The 21167-nt window shown below is 38.4% G+C and overlaps 1 protein-coding gene across 1 annotated transcript; it reads right to left on the bottom strand.

Annotated features, from left to right (window-relative positions):
- LOC133531681 (selenoprotein S B-like) lies at positions 1-20857 on the bottom strand. The gene is made up of 6 exons (XM_061870043.1): positions 20697-20857; positions 6244-6338; positions 4568-4699; positions 4119-4225; positions 2461-2551; positions 1-1423 (listed from the first exon to the last, which is right to left on the bottom strand). Exons 2-6 carry the CDS (start codon positions 6332-6334, stop codon positions 1335-1337), a joined length of 510 nt encoding a protein of 169 aa, XP_061726027.1. The 5' UTR covers positions 6335-6338; positions 20697-20857; the 3' UTR covers positions 1-1334.
- Positions 20858-21167: the final 310 nt, after the last annotated feature.

Below are 21167 nucleotides of genomic sequence, written 5' to 3'. Positions count from 1 at the left end.
TAATATTAATTTTATATTATTATAATACAACATTACAATACATGTACTTTCAGATCCAACAAATCTTTGAAACAGTCAAAGTTACTTTCTACTTTTCATGTCTTAAAGTTGGTGCGTTGTCTATGGTTTTAGTTTACAAATTCTATAGAAATAATATACAATACATCTGTATTAGTAGACGCATATTTTTACATGTTCATTTTACAGCTGACGGTCTTTCCACCGCGATACAACCGGATGACGTTTTTTATTTAAAACAGCATCTAAACTATCATCTGACAAAGTATCAGCCGGGAGGCGATGACTGACGAAATATGCTCCTGGCCCGCGGTCTAGACTAACAACATGAAAGTCGCTAGAAACTTCATTTTAATGTCACTGTCACAAGGTACGAAAATGGTCACAAATAAAATCTTTTGTCTCTACATATGCAAACTAGCCCAATAGGTCGTTTCGAACATTGTATTGTAATAAAGTTGAATTCGGGTTAATAGAAGCTTTCACAAAAATAATTAAGTAATAAATATGTATGTAACAATTTAGCTTAAGAGGGAAGTGTAGCACGTAGCACGTAGATTATTTATTTATTAGAGATAAATCACAATTACAGAATATTTGATCAAAAAGTATCGTTAAACCACAATGGTTTGTCTCGATACTCCATTCCGCAGTATTTAAATAATTACAATAAACCCTAATAATTATAATATTAAGGTTATAATTATAATAAATACAAAAAGAGAAAACGTTTTTCCACCTCTAAATATTTTCCATTCTCCATGAGTTATTGGTATGTTATTAACACAATAAAAAACTAGGTTTATAGGTTTTCTTCTTTTTTTCAAAATTTGCAAAACAAAAAAAAAATGTTTCAAAAAAGCGAATCCTAGAATATATTCAGTATGCTGAAGCGTACGACATCGAAATCAAAGTGATGTGATAAACGTTTTCTCCCGAAATGGAATTTCATACAAAAACTACCGTTGTTTCGTTAGATTCGAAAAGCTATTCTACCCTCTTAAGTCACTCACGTTTGTACGAAGTGAAGTGTTCCAAAGGATGATCCATATTAGTAATATGACGTAAGGTTTGCACAGTCATTCGTCATTCTGACATTGGTGTTCTCAGGAAGTGCTGGTGGTGGTTAGGCTCCCCCAGGCTGTCGGAGCAGGCTCCCCCAGGCTGTCGGAGCAGGCTCCCGTAGCCTGTCGGAGCAGGCTCCCCCAGGCTGTCGGAGCAGGCTCCCGTAGCTTGTCGGAGCAGGCTCCCGTAGCCTGTCGGAGCAGGCTCCCCCAGGCTGTTGGGGCAGGCTCCCCTTAGCCTGTGGCAGCAGGCTAGCGGCCGCAGCCGCCGCCGCCGCAGGCGGAGCGCTTGGGCGCGCGGTACGAGGAGCCCCCCGCGCCGCCGCTCAGCGGCAGGTAGCCTGCAACGACACCATTTCATACTAACACATCCGTGATACTCGGACATTAGGGTGGTTCACGTTTGTATGGGAAAAATTCAAACTCTAGAAGAAACAAACACCCCTTACTTTGTTACACTAATTATGTTGATAAAATACGTCAAGCTTTGTATAGGTAAAAAACTTAAGTCACCTGTTGTATGTAGTTGTGACGTGTTCGAATAGACATTTGTTTTGTTTGTGTGTGTCTTTTAAACATGTATTGTCTATTCGAACACGTCACAACTACATACAACATGTGACTTACTTAAGTTTTTTTACCTATAACTTTACCCAATTACAAGAGTGTACTCAACCACGTTGAAATTTTTCAACGTTGTAAGAAAAAAAAACAGTATTATTTAGATTTTTATTCAAGAACATGTTTTATGATTTAAAAGTTATTAATAAATAAAATATTTCCATTTTTATGAGTTTTTTAATCGAAATGAAAAAAAAAACTTGAAAAATGCTGTTGCCCCCCTAAAGAACAAAATTTCCAACTATGTGTATGCCCTACGCGCTATTACATACCCCATAGCGTGATATTACATACCCTTGACCATCGGCCATATGAACTGCCTCCTCTCCCCCTAGCCCATCAGCTAGCGACGCCCTTGCAGGCGCTTAAATATATTGCTGTGAAACTCGCACAGTGACATTGACAGCCGGCATCATGGGCCGGAAAGCAATATATTTACGTGCGTGCAATAGACATAGCAACAGGCGGGACAAAATCTATTTGGAAAGCGTCTTTGCTTTAGTACAAGTTTGAAAATTAGTCAGTACAGTCAGCATCAATAGTAGCGGATGAAACAACGTGCCAAAAGTATCTGATATTCTGGATAACTTTTCCAAATACGGATAAATCTCTAAAATTTATATTCCAAAGTATATCTTTTACCGTCTTAATTGTTCTACATATAAAACCATCACATTTTGTTAAGCTGTTACAGAATGGTAGATACTTTTGAAACCTTGTTTGATCCTCTACTTTTGATGCTGACTGTACAACGTACCATCATCGGCGGAGCCGAGCCGCCGGCCGCCGGGTAAGCGCCCATGCTTCTCTAGCAGCTCGATGGCTTCACGCCTCTTCTTTTCTTCTTTCTGCAATACAAACATATTTTTTTATAAAGTTGCTCAAAAAATGCTACTTTACGTAGGTGTTTAGCGTTGGTTTTTTGCGAACTAGTGCGTTTTACTTTTCCAACTTTTTTAAATTTATTTCTGACCATTAATACATACGTCCACTCCAAAGAGTTTAGATACCCAAAAACTTTATATGTTTTTAGGGTTCCGTAGCCAAATGGCAAAAAACGGAGTCCTTATAGATTCGTCATGTCCGTCTGTCTGTCCGATTATTTTTTTATTTCGCCATTACTTATTACGTCCAAAAAATATTATTACACGATATAAATCAAATATTTATTTATTATTATATAAATAAAATGTTTGAAATTACGATATTTGACTAAAACATTTTTTTAAATTATTGGCTGAATCAAAATATCATTGCCACGTTGGCTGTCGTTAACAGAAAAATAGAAAAATTAAAATCTTTGGAAACTAATCAAAATTGTAGTTCTAAAAGAAAATTTAAGCACTTTGTGATTGGTTAAATATAATAAATTATTTATTATATTTAACGATATATAACTTTTTCCAAAAATCGATTTTATCTGTCTGTTACCCTCTACTTTTTACAATACATATATTAGAATGCTTTAATACTTTTAGGGTGTATTCTTAATCTTTTGGGGTTACCTTTTTGGTTACCAATATGCAATAATAATAGAAACATGAGATATTAAAGAAAACAATGTTGTTTCTAAAATGAAATGTCGCGCTTGGAGAGCCTTTACACCTCCAAATCTTATTAATGTCATTATTATTGTGTTTTATTATCTTTCTCAGACTGTGGGGACCTTATACATCTCCAAACTTAATGTATTAACCGTGGAGACTACACGTCTCTGTAATATTGTATAATATTCTTGACTTGGTGCATACTAGTTATGTATTTTATTGCATTAGTTTATGAGACTGCTAGCTTAACAGTCCAGACACGATTTATTTATTTAGTATAACTTTTATTTTGTCACTTGGAGAGACTTTACACTTCCAAATCTTATTTGTATTAGTACTCTGACATTGGGGACCATTTACATCTCCAGATTTATTGTATTTTTAAGGTTAGATACTATACATCTCCATTGTATAGTAGTAATTATTTATTTTAAGATTATTATAATGTAATGTTTATCCACGTATTGACTGTTGTATTTATAAATGTTGTTATGTATTTTTCGTGTCACTATATGATGTTACTATACATGTTGTATTGACTTATAAAAGAGCCCTTGAGGCCTTGGTCATTTTTTTGAAATAAATGTCATATAGTAAGACAAAGTGGCCAAGGCCTCCAGTGTCCCAGGCTGGAATCGAACCAGCGTCCTTTGCTATCGCGGCAGGTGCCTGAGCCTTTCGGCCACCGGGGTCACGGCGGCATAGGTCGAATTTTACGGCGCCCCCTGACCATCCCTTAGGTACGAGTAGTATGTAAGGTACAGAACAGTAGGTATGTAAGGTAGAACGTTGTTTCTATACGTGCCTGGGGTGTACACGCATTCAATCTTAAATAGGATATAAAGAGGTATCTTCAAAAATATCCCACCTCTTTCTGCAGCTCGGCCGCTCGCGCGGAGTCTGCTCTCAGCTTTTGTTCTTGCAACTCCCGCGCTTTTCTGACTGCCTCCTCGCGTGCTAACACACGATCCGGGTCTGGAAATTCAATCAAAATCATGAACCTATATCTAATGACGGGCCTTACGGGCACTAAGAATGGTGCTAGTTCAGTGGTGCCACTCACAAATTCGAGCCAATCGTGGAGTATAACGCAACTAGTTGCGACCAATCGCGCGCATGATGCGAAGTCATCAACCAATCGCCATGTGGGGTTAGACTGCACGATTGGCTCGAATTCGTGTACGTGACTGTACTGGCCCCATTTTTATTGCCCGTGAGGCCCGTCCTTAGATATATGCCAATAATTCACAAGTTATTACAACATTTACAGTGACATCATATGGGGATAGTTAAACACAACCTTATTATTTGCCTTACCTTTGTGGTAGGCAGCATCTTCCCTAGCACGCTTCCACGCTTCAATCTTTGGCTGCAGCCAGTTCCAAATGATCACAACTATGATGAGCCCTCCGAGGCATCGCCATCCGTAGTTCATCAGGAAATTTGCTTCTGTAAATATTGATGATTATTCAATTTAATCTGATTGGTTAGCATATGAGGCTGTTATGTCCTACGGGGATGTAGACATATAATCGCAAACAATTATCTTCTTCTTCAGCCTAGCGTTTTACCGGCCTAGCGCCAGGGTCCGCTTTCCTACTCAATCGTCTCCTTTGCCCAGTCTTCCATGTCCAATTGTCCACAAAATAAAATTTTAAATCCATTGCCGGTGGAATAGGTCGTTCGCGCTCCGCCGCGATGGCGTCGCGCTCTGCCTGCCGCCCGCGCATCTCCTCCCATGTGTATGTCCAGTACTTCTCTCTCTCTCTTTAGCCCGTCTCTACCCTTCGGGGGTAGGTCTCCTTCATTTTATGCCACTCGTCACGGTTCTGTGCGACCTGTAGCCACTTCTTCCCCGCAGTCTTCCCAACGCATCATGGGTCTACTTTTTACATAGGAAAAGGTTAGGCGCCTTTTGGGCAACTTTAATATTAACTTTAAAAAAATTACAGTAATTATCTAATCTGTTTAATTTTAGTATAATGAGACAAATTTCTACCAATACAGCCAAAGTAGCATTCAGCTTAATGGGCTACCAGGCCAAATTCGCTGTTTTACGTTGCTGTAGCATGCTTGAACATTATACAATGTGTTTGTGCACGTATAGTGGAGCCGTTAACCACGTATATTACGACGAATTTCATCAACAAATCACCCCCCATACCTTTGTTTGTTCTCAACTCTCAACCATTTTAAAAATGCACCCTTCCAAAGTTTTACGGCGCCAAACACGACTGCACTTGGTTAATGTACCATTATCTGTCCATTTACCTGTCGCACATTTAAAAAAGAATAATATTATTAGATAGCTTATGAATTGGGACATAAATTTCAAGCATAAATGTCACAGAGAATGTTACACAATCACTCGAGAAATAATAAAAGTTAAGAATTGTCTACAAAAATTTACTTTTTTTTTACCTTTTATCTCTTATTTTGAAAACGAGGTCGTTGAACTGTACTTTTTTTATTGTTAAATGATAGTACATGATATCAGATAAAAGTTGCCATCAAAATGATAGCTCTAGTTAAAACATTTCACAAGTTGCACGAGTCCTTTAATGAATAATGACGTACACTTCAAATACGCCAGCCGATTTTTCAATGATATAAATAGTTTTTGAGAAATCGATACTATTCAACTTCGTGCGTTCTCCCGGCGCGCGGGTGTCTGCGCGGGCGACGAGGGGCGAGGGGCAGAAGCCGCTTGGCCATTGGACAGGGAGCCTGTGTCATTCGACGAGACGCGCGCGCAATTTATCCTCTATGAATTGATCATACGATTTTGACTTTTGAGAGTTTTCAGTGCTAGAACATATATTTAAGTTTAAAGTGAGCGAGCGACTTTTAAGTGAGCAATCAGACGCAAAATAATATGTTTGCTTGTGTGTCGAGGGAGTTGTAACGCGTGAGGTCAGTCAGATAGGAAACGGCCTTAAGCTCTGGTCAGATTGCTTACTACCTCTAACGACCCTGTACCCAACGATACTTACGAAAAGTGAACCAATCATCAATCATCTGGAAGAACCAGGAGCTCCTCTGCTGCTTCACAACCTGGCTGTCGTCCATAAATTCGTAATCCATGATTCTGTAACAAATTAGATAAGGTCAACCGGGTTTAGGTTGTTTAAAAAAATAACTCAAATATATGCAATAACCCCATGGTTGTGTTTACCAGGGTTGACCTTACATTATCATCCCATCTGGCGCATCTTAGGACGTCTTTCAATTTGTTCAATTTGGAAAACTAAATACCAGTTACCCAAGATAGAACCATGCCCTTCTATACAAACATGTAGAATATGACACCAGACCACCACCAGGTAGAAGACCCTGCCTATAAAGCTGTCAGTCCGTTTTTGAGTCCGGGTTTGAATCTCAGTAAGGATATTTATTTGTGATGAGCAGTCAGAGAGAGAGTCATGGATGTTTTCTATGTATTTAAGTATTTGTATATTATATATATATTGTTGTCTGAGTATCCACAACACAAACCTTCTTGGATTACTGCCGGACTTAGTCAATTTATGGACCCGGGTATGTCCTTAAACTACGTCCAAAACAGAGGTATGGGCATTGTGAATTTCATCTTGCTTTGTGTGGTAGGGCACAACCAGTGGATGTCATTCCAGATCTAGAGCAGAGCCCAACTGGGGAAGTACCTCCACCTTACAGAAAACAGCAGCCAAATAACACTAGACCCTACTCATAGTGTTGCGTTCCTGTCGGTGAGTAAGATTGCCAGAGCTCAACGAGGCGGGGCTGGGTTACGGTTGGCAACGCGCATGTAACACCTCTGGAGTTGCAGGCGTACATAGGCTACGGAGACTGCTTACCATCAGGCGGGGCCATATGCTTGTTTGCCAACGACACAGTATAAATTTTTTTTATATAAGAATGCCCCTATAATATTTATTTATTTATTCACAAGTGTCACAGAGTCTTTAAGACCAGATTTGGCTTGGCCATCCATATATGGGCTCGCTTAATAAAGGTAATGCAACAAGCCTCTAGAGTTACCATAAAAAAATTTGTTAAGGACTATAATTTATCATATGATAAAGTATAGTCCTAAACATAAAGAGATTGTATGAAGTTGCTTTTACTATACATATTGTATTAAACAATATTTTGTAACAGATTTTTTTGGACATATGAATCAATTATTATCAAAAGTATTTATTTAAACAATAAACTTTTTTAGACACCTTAAAGCTGTTTTTAAAGTTTATTAGGTGCCAAACCTATCAAATGATGTGCCACACATTGATTTTTCGGTCACAAAATACACCCATGTTCCAAGCTTACCTTATTAGGTTTCGAGTCAAATGGCTGTAACATTCAGACAGACATACAGTAAGCTGCAAAATTGCATGTACACATTATAAATCGAATTCATTTATAAAGTGGCCATTCACTTTTGCAGCTAGAACTACATGACGAAACTTTAGGGGTTCTGTTGTAGCCATTTTAGCTATGGCACCTATATTATTATGGTATCTAGGAAAAATATGCAATGTAGCAGGATTTTTTAACTCTTAGACCGGCATCGGAAACTAGGTGACCCACTTATACCAAAACTAAATAGAGCAATTAACTTGCAAGGTAAATTAATGCAAATAGCAATGTTCACGAAAGTTCCTTCCCATTCAAATCATAAATACGCATATAATACGTGTTCGTATTATATGCGTCCTTGACTAGAATACTGCAAATTGTGAACCAAAGTTGTCTTATCAGGCGCATCCTGTTTTTATGAAAATATGTTGTGAGCAATAAAGTATTTTACTATCAAGTCTAGTATTGTCTATGACCACAGGTCTATTGTTTGTGGGTGATGGCTTTTTGTTTTATGAAAATATGGAGGCTGTACGCTAAGTTATAGTTTAGAATATAAACAGAATTATTGAGCATTATATGCGCGTTTCATTCGAGTCCTATAACAGGTTATGGGCTCTCACGGCTCATGATTCTGTTTTAGGTGAAGATTGCGACGGAAAAGTGTCAAGAGTAAGAGTCTAGGTGACTCGGTGCGGCGTGGGGTCTAAGCGGAGTCAAGTCTGGGGAGGTTGTGCGCTGTGTGTGCGCGACATCAGACTTTGAGCGGGGTGACAAGCACGCACAAAGACTATCAAGTCAAGATGGAATCTTGTTCACAAGCGGTCACAGCAATCAAGCTGGAAGGACCCAGGAATTGGAGTACTTGGAAGTTTCAAGTGACAGTAGCTCTAAAAGGTGCTGACCTGTTTAAGGTGGTTAATGGAGAAGAAACAAAGACAGAAACGAACAAGGTGGTGTGGCAAAAGAGTGACGCTAAGGCGCAGTCAATGATAGTGTCAAGGTTGAGCGAAGCAGTTCTAGTTCATGTTTTAACCTGTGAAACAGCTGAAGAGATTTGGTCAAAACTAAAAGCAGTATACGAGCCAAAGTCAGCTACTACAACACTGATGCTACAACAGCAGTTTCTACAGTTCAAGTATGAAGGAGGTGACCTATCGGTATTTTTGTCAAAGCTTCAAGAAATGAGAAGTCAGTTGAAACAAAGTGGTGAAGAAATATCTGACAAGTTTTTGATGACTAAGGTTCTGATGTCATTACCAGACAGATACAGTCATTTTATATCGGCTTGGGAATCTGTGGAAACAAGTAAACAAAACTATGAAGACTTGGTAGCTAGGCTACTGGTAGAGGAGGAGAGAGTGAAGGCCAGGGGAACGGAAAATGAAAATGTAGCACTCTTTACAAACTTCAAGAATAGAAATTCTAATAAGAAATGTTATAAATGTGGCCGAGGTGGACATTTCGCTCAAGAGTGTAGGGACACAGATAAAAACAATCGAAAGTGTTGGACATGTGATAAGGCTGGACATTTAAAAGCAGACTGCCCCAAACTGAAAAATAAGCAGCATTATAAATCGTGGAAAAATCCAGATTCAGGTCGGCCAAATAATGCTTTTATTGTGACAGCTATGCTGTCTGGGAGTGAAAAAGAAGAACTATCATTCAATGGAGATGAATGGTTGATTGATAGCGGCACGAGTGAGCACATTATGCGAGACATGTCAAATCTGACAAATTATAAAGAAGTGTCAAACTTAAACCATTTTGTTCTTGTTGGAGATGGACGGTGTTTGCCCGTTGTTGGGGTCAGTGTTGCCAGATCGTCCTAAAAGGGACGGTTTTCCGTCCCTTTTAATGCCACACCGTCCCTTTCCCGCCCCTTCCAAGCTACCGTCCCTTTTGGGCATCAAGTGCCTAGAATAATTATTAATTTCAAAGTGACGAATGACAATGTACTTTGCTACATGGTCGATAAATATCGTCCATCCACGGCGAATATCGAATGTGTAGCATTCGCTTATAAATAGTTTTATAAAGCTTCATAACTCACTTTGTAGTAACCTATAGTGTTTGACAGGTGTACCAACATCAGAAATGCAACTTAAGTCTCCGCGTTTGTATCTAATCTACATCTCGCTATAGTTTAGTTTTAGTTTCTTTTGTTGTATCCATTATCTGTGGTAACGTCGAGGACTGAAAACTTGAAAAGCGAGAGTCAAAGAGAAACACTGTGATCAAGGTAAAGTTTAAAGTTTTCCAAAATTATTTTGTTTTAAAGCGTTCATTCAGTTGAAAGTATAGAAACTCTCCTACAACTATTTAATCGATCTGACAAAGAAACGGAAAATTTCGGTAACGGCTTTTGGTGAATCCTATTGTATTTGTGTAAGTATTCAATTAAATAAGTGTCTATTTCTTCGTAATTATTTGGGTACAACTGCTATAATTTCATTATGTAGTTTGCATAGTAGTGATGGGTAGGACATCAATTTAAAATGAGTTTGTATGAGTACCTCATTCTCTAAAATGAGGTGTTACAATGTCTTACTTCAAATGAGGAGAGGTACTAGCAGTTTTGCAGCATCGACTATTCCATCAACTCCAACGGCAGCAAACCATATTTAATGTAAATACATATTTAGGCATTGCTAAACTTCCTTTTAAATATTTAATTGGAGTGCAATTCTGGAGGTTTAAAACAGAACTTTAACAACAGAAGACATACATTTAAGAATCAAACTAAGGAGTTAAAGTACATACATCCTATTGCAACTTAATTTGATGCTTTTATGAAACTTGTTCTAATTTAGCAGTTCATTATTTTTATTGTTAGATTGTTCAGTATCAATTTTTGCTACTTGATATCATTTTAAGTTTAACATTCATATATTGAAATAAATACTAACCATAAACTACCAAACAAACAATTAACAAACTAAGGAGAACAAATCCAATATTTTTTGTACCATTATTATATAGAAATTACTAACTTACCACCTCATAATTTATCAGTAATAATATCATTGTAATATGATAACAAACGAAAGCCTCAATAACGTTCGCGCGGTAATGCCACCGGCGTGTAATATACACTTGATTTTTGTATGTAAAAGACACAACGAAAGACCCACAGGTATATTTTATCGCGAAAACAATGTTAATATATTGTTATTTTGGCATAATTATAAGAATGGTCACTGATCACTATTTATAAAACACAACTAAAGATTACGAACAACTTTTTCGAGTTTCTCGTATTATAAATATGTCAAAATCATAAATGATCGAAATAGTTTACGAAGCACGTTAACAAAAAGTATTACAAATTCAAATTTTTTATTAATAAACTAATGTAAATTATCATATTTTGTGTACGCCACTATATTATATTTCAATAATTTAAATAATATTTTGGTCTCTTAAACGATAACTGTTTTTAAGCAAGCTTCGTAAATGCCCAGTGAGACTTGGTTGGCATTTCAATCGATTATCAAGTAACCATTTCACTGTCCAGTCTAATTGATTCAGATTATACATGACACCAGCAATATGAGTCTTGAGGTCAGGTTATACTGGTATGCGCGTTAGTACAATAATAGCTAACAAATATGGAGGCCTACCGCGAACCACGAAGTTTTGCTTTGCTGTCGCACTTACGTATGAAATTACAAGTGCGACAGAGAAAAAAAACTTTCTTCGGTAGGTTCTTTGATGACTTAGATTTTTCGCTTTTGACAAGTAACTTAGCAATGCTAGGATCAAAATGGCGTAATATGTATGTAAGCTTGCGGACGCTTACGCTTGTTTTCTTTCGTGTTTCATTTTTAACGTATTTTCGATGAGGTGTTATTGAAGCACGGCGCGTGTCTGTCTCACTCCCTCTTTCGGTAAATCCAATTCATTGTTTCATTTTGAAAGGATTTTTGAGAGGATGTCACAGTGAGGCGAGTGAATGGTACAAACACAACGCATTTCTCGGTGGACCTTTTGTCCTTGCAATAAGGTTTGTAGTTGGGCAGTTGATAGTATGAGCGATGAATACGATGACGTCAATGACTCATTTCTTCATTTGAATGTCGGCGAGCACCGAGCGCCTCGCGACTCTTGCGAGTTGTGAGGAACGCGAGTGAGTTTGAAAGGCTGAGAGTTTTTTTTTAAATTTGAAGTGTTTGAGTGGTAAGAGCTGTGTGTGATGCGCGCGAGTAAATGAGTAAAATTAATTGAGGAGTGATGTATGACATTTATGCGGTGTGAAGTTCTGCGACAATTTAACAAAGTGAGTGGTACAAATGAGGTGCCTCACGAGTGAGCAACTCAACACTATTGCATAGGAAATATAAACTTTTGAGAGATGATAATGTCTGACATTATCTCAGAGGAACATATCTAGAATATTTTGCGAGAGAAAACAAAGTTAACTCATAGTATCTGAATCAAATACATAGCCCAAATAGTACCTCCGAACCTAGGTACGTTTATAAAATGAATAAGTAAATGTGCCAGTTTTTATTTTTGTCTCAGATTTTGATTGATATGAAAATTGGTAGGTTTAGGCTTCCCATTCTGATCAAAATAAACACGAAATCTCAATCAAGGACAAAAAATATGTATGTATTTTCCCTTTATTTACAGAAATTCTATACGTTTTAGGACACGGTGGCGCTCGAGTTGTACAGACAACGGAACTATATAAATAAATAAATCATTCTTTCACCATAAGTCGGTACAAAACCAATTTTTTACTGCAGTATTGCCACTTTGAGGTCTAGTCTGGACATACCTATTGATTGACATTGAAAAATTTAAAAAAATTATTCGCCCCCCCCCAAATAAAAAAAAAACTTTTTGGTTAATTTTAGGTTATGTGTTTATCAATAAAAATTACGTTTTATGTACAGGAGTGTTCACAAAAAGGGAAAAAAAAACAAAAACTTTTTTTTTTGTCGAATTTCACAAAAAGTCATATAACATTTTTTGCTTCTGTTACCATCAGGAATGCACCATTAAAATCTCTCGCAATGCTCACGGGCACCTTGTATATCCAAAAACTTAAATCAAAATCTGAGAAAAATCAGAAAAAAAAAACGAAAACAACATTAAATATTTAATACCATATTTAATTTAGTTTTCGTTTTTTATGAAAATGTATTTTTTGTTTGTTTAATGCCATATTTAATGTAGTTAATGAAAATGTATGAAGAAATAGATAGTTAATATGAAATAGTTTGTTTTGCTCTGCCCATAAATCTAGTATTAAGTATGGATTGGGCATGTGTGGTGGGAAGAACTGACAGAACGGGATAGTCTTATGTATCTTTCAGTAGTAGTAGCGAAAAAGCGATATTATTGTTTGTCCTTGTCACAGTCTCACATTTTTTTTAATTCCCCACCTTAAATTGAGCAAGATGATTGGTCGGATTACTTGTTGCCCACCATATCCGAACAATCATCTTGCTGTGTTGCGTATGTTCTGTCCCTCATGGACGCACGCGTATAGCACATCTATAGGATCCTACTATCTATGCCTCTGCAAATCTACAAATGCATAACATCATAACTATCATAAGTATCACACATTAACACATATACACATTCAGTAATACACATTTGTTTTAAACATATATTGAGATACACTAACTATGATAAAATATTCAAAGTTCGTTTTCGTCCCATTGTCATAAAAACCGTCCCTTTTCAGATTACACACCGTCCGAAATTGGAGATATGCGCTGGCAACACTGGTTGGGGTTGGTGATACAGAACTGGAGGTCTATGATGGGACTAAATACATTAAGAGCCCTTAATCCTTGGAGCGTTCTCCGATTTCACGAAATAACGCTCGATAGATGGCGTTGGCGCTCGGTACGCGAGCGCCGGCAACGCGACGCGCGTTTCAATGCAGACTAGAATAATCTTGATAGTTTTCAATATAATTTCAAGCAACATTAATTTTAGTGTTATATGATATCATATGGGCACTCTTTATTTTATTTTATATGCACAGTAGTTTTTTTTATGTACACTACTACTAAGTGGACAGACTACAGAGTGTACTATAACCCTTGCTCTTTATTCTGTCTCTTTCACACCAATGGAAAATGAAGAAGTTAGTAAATGACTGCAGGTATAAATAAAGTATATTAGTGCGATAGAGAGACAGATAGTGTTTCGTTGTCGTATCGTAAACGATTGGCATGTTGGCCACACACTTGCTTGGTGCCTAGCCAAAATACCAATCGTTTGCGTATATTAGTGCGATAGAGAGACAGTAGTGTTTCGTTGTCGTATCGTAAACGATTGGCATGTTGGCTACGCACCCATGATACCTAGCCAAGAAGCCAATCGATTGCGCATATTAGTGCGATAGAGAGACAGATAGTGTTTCCTTGTCGTATCGTAAACATTTGGCATGTTGGCTACGCACCCATGCTGCCCAGCCAAGATGCCAATCGTTTGTGCATATTAGTACGAGAGAGAGACAGATAGTGTTTCGTTGTCGTATCGATTGGCATGGTGGCTACGCACCCATGCTGCCTAGTCAAGATGCCAATCGTTTGCGCACATTAGTGCTATAGAGTTTCAGTGTTATTTGAAATCACGTTAGGGTTTGTATTATTATTTATGACCCGAATGAAGTCCATCCAGGTTCTTATGATGGAGTCAGGAGTTGGTCACCAGAACTCCTAATCTACTCATTATAATTCCATCGTGCTTGGGCTCAAAAGATTTGCCCTGACGAACACCATCGATCTAGATGAGGTCCAGGGTCTCATGACGGAGTCAGGAGTTGGTCACCAGAACTCCCCAGAACTCCTAATCTACTCATCATAACTCCATCGAGTTTGGGCTCAATAGATTTACCCTGATGAGCACCATCAATCTAGATGAAGTCCAGGGTCTCATGATGGAGTCAGGAGTAGGTCACTAGAACTCCTAATCTACTCATTATAATTCCATCGTGTTTGGGCTCAAAAGATTTGCCCTGACGAGTACCATCGATCTAGGTGAAGTCCAGGGTCTCATGATGGAGTCAGGAGTTGGTCACTAGAACTCCTAATCTACTCATTATAATTCCATCGTGTTTGGGCTCAAAAGATTTGCCCTGACGAGTACCATCGATCTAGATGAAGTCCAGGGTCTCATGATGGAGTCAGGAGTTGGTCACCAGAACTCGTAATCTATTTATCATAACTCCATCGTGTTTGGGCTCAATAGATTTACCCCGACAAGCACCGTCAAATTACCATTATGATGAATAGATTAGAAGTTCTGGTGACCAACTCCTGAGTCCATCATGAGACCCTCGACTTAATCTAGATCGATGGTACTCGTCAGGGCAAATCTTTTGAGCCCAAACACGATGGAGTTATGATGAATAGACTAGGAGTTCTGGTGACCAACTCCTGAGTCCATCATGAGACCCTAGACCTGATCTAGATTGATGGTGCTCGTCAGGGCAACTCTATTGAGCCCAAACACGATGGAGTTATGATGAGTAGATTAGGAGTTCTGGTGACCAACTCCTGACTCCATCATGAGACCCTGGACCTCATCTAGGTCGATGGTGCTCCTCATGGCAAATCTCATGAGCCCAAACACGTTGGAATTATAATGAGTAGATTAGGAGTTCTAGTGACCAACTCCTGACTCCATCATGAGACCCTGGACTTTATCTAGATTGATGGTGCTCGTCAGGGCAACTCTATTGAGCCCAAACACGATGGAGTTATGATGAGTTGATTAGGAGTTCTGGTGACCAACTCCTGACTCCATCATGAGACCCTGGACCTCATCTAGGTCGATGGTGCTCCTCATGGCAAATCTCATGAGCCCAAACACGTTGGAATTATAATGAGTAGATTAGGAGTTCTAGTGACCAACTCCTGACTCCATCATGAGACCCTGGACTTTATCTAGATTGATGATGCTCGTCAGGGCAAATCTATTGAGCCCAAACACGATGAGGTTATGATGAGTAGTTTAGGAGTTCTGGTGACCAACTCCTGACTCCATCATGAGACCCTGGACCTCATCTAGATCGATGGTGTTCATCAGGGCAAATCTATTGAGCCCAAACACGATGGAGTTATGATCAGTAGATTAGGAGTTCTGGTGACCAACTCCTGACTCCATCATGAGACCCTGGGCCTCATCTAGATCTATGGTGCTCGTCAGGGCAAATCTTTTGAGCCAAAACACGATGGAATTATAATGAGTAGATTAGGAGTTCTAGTGACCAACTCCTGACTCCATCATGAGACCCTGGACTTTATCTAGATTGATGGTGCTCGTCAGGGCAAATCTATTGAGCCCAAACACGATGGCGTTATGATAAATAGATTAAGAGTCCTGGTGACCAACTCCTGACTCCATCATGAGACCCTGGACCTCATCTAGATCGATGGTGTTCGTCAGGGCAAATCTTTTGAGCCCAAACACGATGGGATTATAATGAGTAGATTAGGAGTTCTGGTGACCAACTCCTGACTCCATCATGAGACCCTGGACTTTATCTAGATTGATGGTGCTCGTCAGGGCAAATCTATTGAGCCCAAACACGATGGCGTTATGATAAGTAGATTAAGAGTCCTGGTGACCAACTCCTGACTCCATCATGAGACCCTGGACCTCATCTAGATCGATGGTGTTCGTCAGGGCAAATCTTTTGAGCCCAAACACGATGGGATTATAATGAGTAGATTAGGAGTTCTGGTGACCAACTCCTGACTCCATCATGAGAACTTGGACTTCATCCGGGTCAAAAATAATAATGCAAATGCAAACCCTAACGTAATTTCAAGTAAAAATGCGTTGTTCAGAAAATCGCAGCCAAATAACACTAGACCCTACTCATAGTGTTGTGTTCCTGCCGGTGAGTAAGGTTGCCAGAGCTCAACGAGGGGCGGGAGGGGGTTAGAGTCGGCAACGCGCATGTAACTCCTCTGGAGTTGCAGGCGTACATAGGCTACGGATACTGCTTACCATCAGGCGGGCCGTAAGCTTGTTTGCCACCGACGTAGTATAAAAAAAAGTACCACTGAAAATCCATCAATAAGCGAGGGTCTGTTAAGCATAGTGTAAAAAATGAACTTTTATTAAGATTTTCTAATCGCAGTATATAGCACTTCTCGGAACTCCGTAGCTGATTACGATCGCAACGAATGCCTGACAATCGAGCACAGGTCCTTCCTCTAAGCGCGCTCCGCGCGGACTGAGAGCGGGGCGTCGCTGCTGCGTGATTTATACGTGTTTTAAAAAAATATAAATTTACGGCAATGTAGGTCCCATAGTTATGTTTTTTTTTTTATAGGTTAACATAAAGTTACAGTTTGCTATAATATTATTTTTAAAGCAAAATATGCGTACAATTTGCGGAAAAAAAATATAATAAAACCCTGTTTTCGCCAAAAAAATGAAGAAAACTCGGAAGGTATTTTATCAGATTTTTCAAATGAATCTTCGATTGTTAATCATTCCAGCCCCTCGTACGAGATATGTTGAATCAAATTGTAGTCATTCATGTACCAAATGATTCTTGTTTACAGCAAAATTAAGAACCGAAACGCCACATCTCACTGCAAATTTTGGAAAAAACTCCCAAAAAAACTCATTAAAAAAGAGGTTTAAAAGAGAAAATGAAAATTTGAACTGTTGGAGCCGCTAGTTTAGGAAACGATTATTTAAGTACGTTACCAGTTTTTGAATAAATACTAATAGTTACGTCGTAATCTTGAATGAAAAAGGAAGCATTTTACAAAATACGCTCGTCTGTAGGAATAAGGACTCTTAAATCAACTGTTAGTGATGTCCTGTATGTGCCGGACATTAAATGGAATTTGTTTTCGGTGAAGAAAATTGTTGACAATGGGTATGTCGTGACTTTTACGGATACCGAATGTATTATTACAAAAGACGATAACTTATGTGGTTTGGGAAATCGTGCAGGAAATTACTATTTGCTAAACGTGAAAAATAATAACAAGGAAGGCGTGGGTGCGTTAATATGTTCACTGGATGTCTGGCATGAAAGATTTTGTCACCAAAATAAGAGATATGTCAAAGACGTGCTTAACAGAAAGAACATAAAGTTTGTGGACAGTGAGAAGAAGTGTGACAACTGTGTGCTGAACAAAATAACTAGAATGCCCTTTAGTAATAACTCAAATATAGCCAGTGAAGTTCTTGGTGTGGTTCATGCTGATGTTGCGGGCCCTATGGAGGTTGCATCTGTGGGAGGAGCAAGATATTTCCTTCTTCTCAAAGATGATTTGTCAAATTACAGGGTAGTGTATTTTCTAAAGCACAAATCAGAGGTACCAGAGAAAATCAAACATTATATTCTAACCTCCGAGAGATACACCTGCAAGAAATTGAAAATTTTGAAATCTGACAATGGGACAGAGTTCGTAAATAGAGAACTTAAGGAGATACTGGGAGCCAAGGGCATCATACATCAAACTACAATCCCATACACACCCGAACAGAACTCTAGGGCAGAACGCGAGATGAGGACACTGCTGGAGGCTGCACGTTCCATGATTAATGGCTTCGGGAAGGAACTCTGGTCAGAAGCCATTAATATGGCAGTCTATGTCATTAACCGAACTGGCAAGAGTCGCGTTGAAGGAAAAACACCTTATGAGGTATGGGAAGGAAAAGAGTTTGATCCGAGTAATTTAAAAATGATATTTGGCAGTGAGGTGGCAGTTCATATCCCTAAACAGAAGAGGTTGAAATGGGACCCTAAAGGAAAGAAGGGCATATTTGTAGGCTATGAAAGCTCAAAAGGGTACAGGATTTATTATCCAGAAGAAAGGTTTGTTGACATAAGAAGAGATGTGGTTGTACTGTCAAATAAAGGCTCCTGTGTTCCCGCCCATGATAAAGAAAAGGAAGAGGTGGTGATTCTTTTGGATTCTCATCCTGCCAGAGAGGATAGGGCTAAATCACAAGAGACACAATATGATCCAGAGGTGCAAAATACAAGTAAAGAGGATGATGAATTGCAACCAGATGAATACCAGAGTGCAGATGAAGTGGCCATGTCTGAAGCGCAAGGTGAAGGTAATGGCTCTACAGATGAGGTGATAATGCCAGAACCTCAAGATGAGGGAGGTCACTTAGTCCCAAATATCCCAATAGACAATGCACAGGAAGGTCAATACTCCAGATCTGGTAGGCAAGTCAAAAGGCCACAGAGATTTGATGACATGGTATTAGCAATTGGACAAGAAAGTGATCCAAAAACTTATGGTGAAGCTATGAGATCAAAAGACAAGGACAAGTGGGAAGGAGCAATCAAAGCGGAGCTTGCACAAATGAAAGAGTATAACACGTGGACTGAGGTCCAAACAATACCAGACTCTGCAAGCGCAGTGAGTTCAAAATGGGTATTCAAGAAGAAAGGTGAAGATGTTTTTAAAGCAAGGTTAGTAGCGAGAGGTTTTGAGCAAGATTGTGATGATTACTATAATGTGTATGCTCCTGTTGCTAAACTTAATACTTTTCGTATATTTGTTGCAGTAGCTACAAAAATGAACCTGGAAATTAATCAGATGGATGTTTGTGGAGCGTTTCTGAATGCTAACTTGGATGAGGAGCTGTATTTGAGATTGCCTGAAGGTTGTAGTGCTAAGTTTGTTAAACTTAATAAATCTTTGTATGGGCTCAAAGGAGCACCCAGATATTGGAATGAAACTTTTAATAATGTAATAAAGTCCAAGGGTTTTGTACAGTCAGAAAAGGACTATTGTTTGTAGCTGTCCAAATGAGATTGTAAGTCTGAGAGACATGTTAAGCAAATCCTTTAAAATGAAGGATATGGGTAAGATAAATAAATACTTAGGTTTTGAAGTAAATCAGGATTTGGAGAAACAGTGTACTTTTTTATCTCAGAAAGAATATTTAAATAAGTTGTTAATTAACTATGGTATGAATGACTGTAAACCTTTATCTTTGCCTATAGACAAAAACTTTGACTTTAGTGTACTCAACAGAGAGTCTCCAGAGAGTGTAAGCTTGGAAAGCAGGTGCAGAACCCTGGTTGGAAGCTTGGCTTATTTAGCTGCTGGTACACGACCTGACATTACTGCAGTTGTGGCTATACTGAGCAGATACCAGAGTTGTGCGTCTATGCTGTTGTACAGACTGTTGTGTAATATTCTAAGGTACCTTTCAGGTACTAGAGATTACTGTTTGAAGTATGAATGTAGCGAAAGTGTAGTGGGCTATGTTGACAGCGACTGGGGAGGAAGTGATGATCGAAGGTCAACTACAGGTTGTTGCTTCAAATTGTGGGGTTGCACAGTTATGTGGTTCACAAGGAAACAACAATCTGTGAGTCTGTCTTCAACCGAAGCTGAATTTTGTGCTTTGAGTCATGCAACAAGTGAGGCATGCTGGCTGAAAGATATTTTAGCATTCTTTGGTTTTCATGTAGGACCTATTGTATTGTATGAAGACAATCAATCAGCAATTAAGATGGCTCAGATGACAAGGTGTCTTACTAGAGTGAAGCATCTTGATATCAAACAAAGCTTTGTTAAAGAAAAGATAAATAAAGGTATTATTGTGTTAAAGTACATTAACACTACTGAGCAAGTAGCGGACATTTTTACCAAAGCTCTGGGTGGAATAGCTTTTAAGAAGTTGAGACATTTATTGTTTAGTCAAGGTGTTTAATTTAATTGTACCATGTTAACGATTGTTTAGTTGTTGCTGTGTAATTGTTTAAAGACAATGTTTGATTAGAGTTATTCTTTAACTGTCTATTGTTGAGTGTCATAGACTTATAACTGTTTATTAATGTGAAGTGTAAAATGTAAAATATTTTATTGAGGGGTGGTGTTGTGAGCAATAAAGTATTTTACTATCAAGTCTAGTATTGTCTATGACCACAGGTCTATTGTTTGTGGGTGATGGCTTTTTGTTTTATGAAAATATGGAGGCTGTACGCTAAGTTATAGTTTAGAATATAAACAGAATTATTGAGCATTATATGCGCGTTTCATTCGAGTCCTATAACAAAATATTTCGAAACAATTGTAAGCAAAATATCATTTCAGCCGTCTCGCAGACAAATTAGAACATAACTTATGTTACTCACCTGTTTGAATGGCAATCAGTATGTGAATATTGGAAAAATGTTATCAAAATACTGTTGCTGCTATTTGAATTGGGGAATAGAAAATTAGAACAATTTTTATTTCGTATTTACGATTTCCAAAGAAACTTGTACTAGAACACCCAATGACAGGACTAAATAACAAATGACATCATGACGTTCCACGATGAGCAGTCCAAATTAATTACAAAATCAATTTTAGATATAAATGTTATTAATTACAGTCATCAACTACTGCTAAAAATTGGTATTTGATTCAAATTATGTACATCAATTACAAAAAATTAATGAAATAAAAATATGGCTCCGATAAAAATCTCTTTTACCTTATTCCTCGTTAACAATATTGAAGTATATTTTACAATTTGGACTCATTTTGCGTATAGTATTTAGACCAATCAGGCGCCAGTGCGTCACCGACACATTTACTTTGGATTGGCCATTCTAGAATAG

The sequence above is a fragment of the Cydia pomonella genome, chromosome 25 (genome assembly GCF_033807575.1).
Source record: "Cydia pomonella isolate Wapato2018A chromosome 25, ilCydPomo1, whole genome shotgun sequence".
Taxonomy (NCBI): Eukaryota; Metazoa; Arthropoda; class Insecta; order Lepidoptera; family Tortricidae; genus Cydia; species Cydia pomonella.
This window is presented reverse-complemented; position numbering and strand designations above follow the sequence as displayed.

Coding starts and splice junctions, on each gene's coding strand:
- LOC133531681 (XM_061870043.1), bottom strand. CDS start 6,334: ATGGATTACGAATTTATGGACGACAGCCAGGTTGTGAAGCAGCAGAGG. Junction 4,226..4,567: donor AGATGCTGCCTACCACAAAG/GTAAGGCAAATA, acceptor TTGAATTTCCAG/ACCCGGATCGTGTGTTAGCA. Junction 1,424..2,460: donor GCTCGGCTCCGCCGATGATG/GTACGTTGTACA, acceptor GTGTCGTTGCAG/GCTACCTGCCGCTGAGCGGC.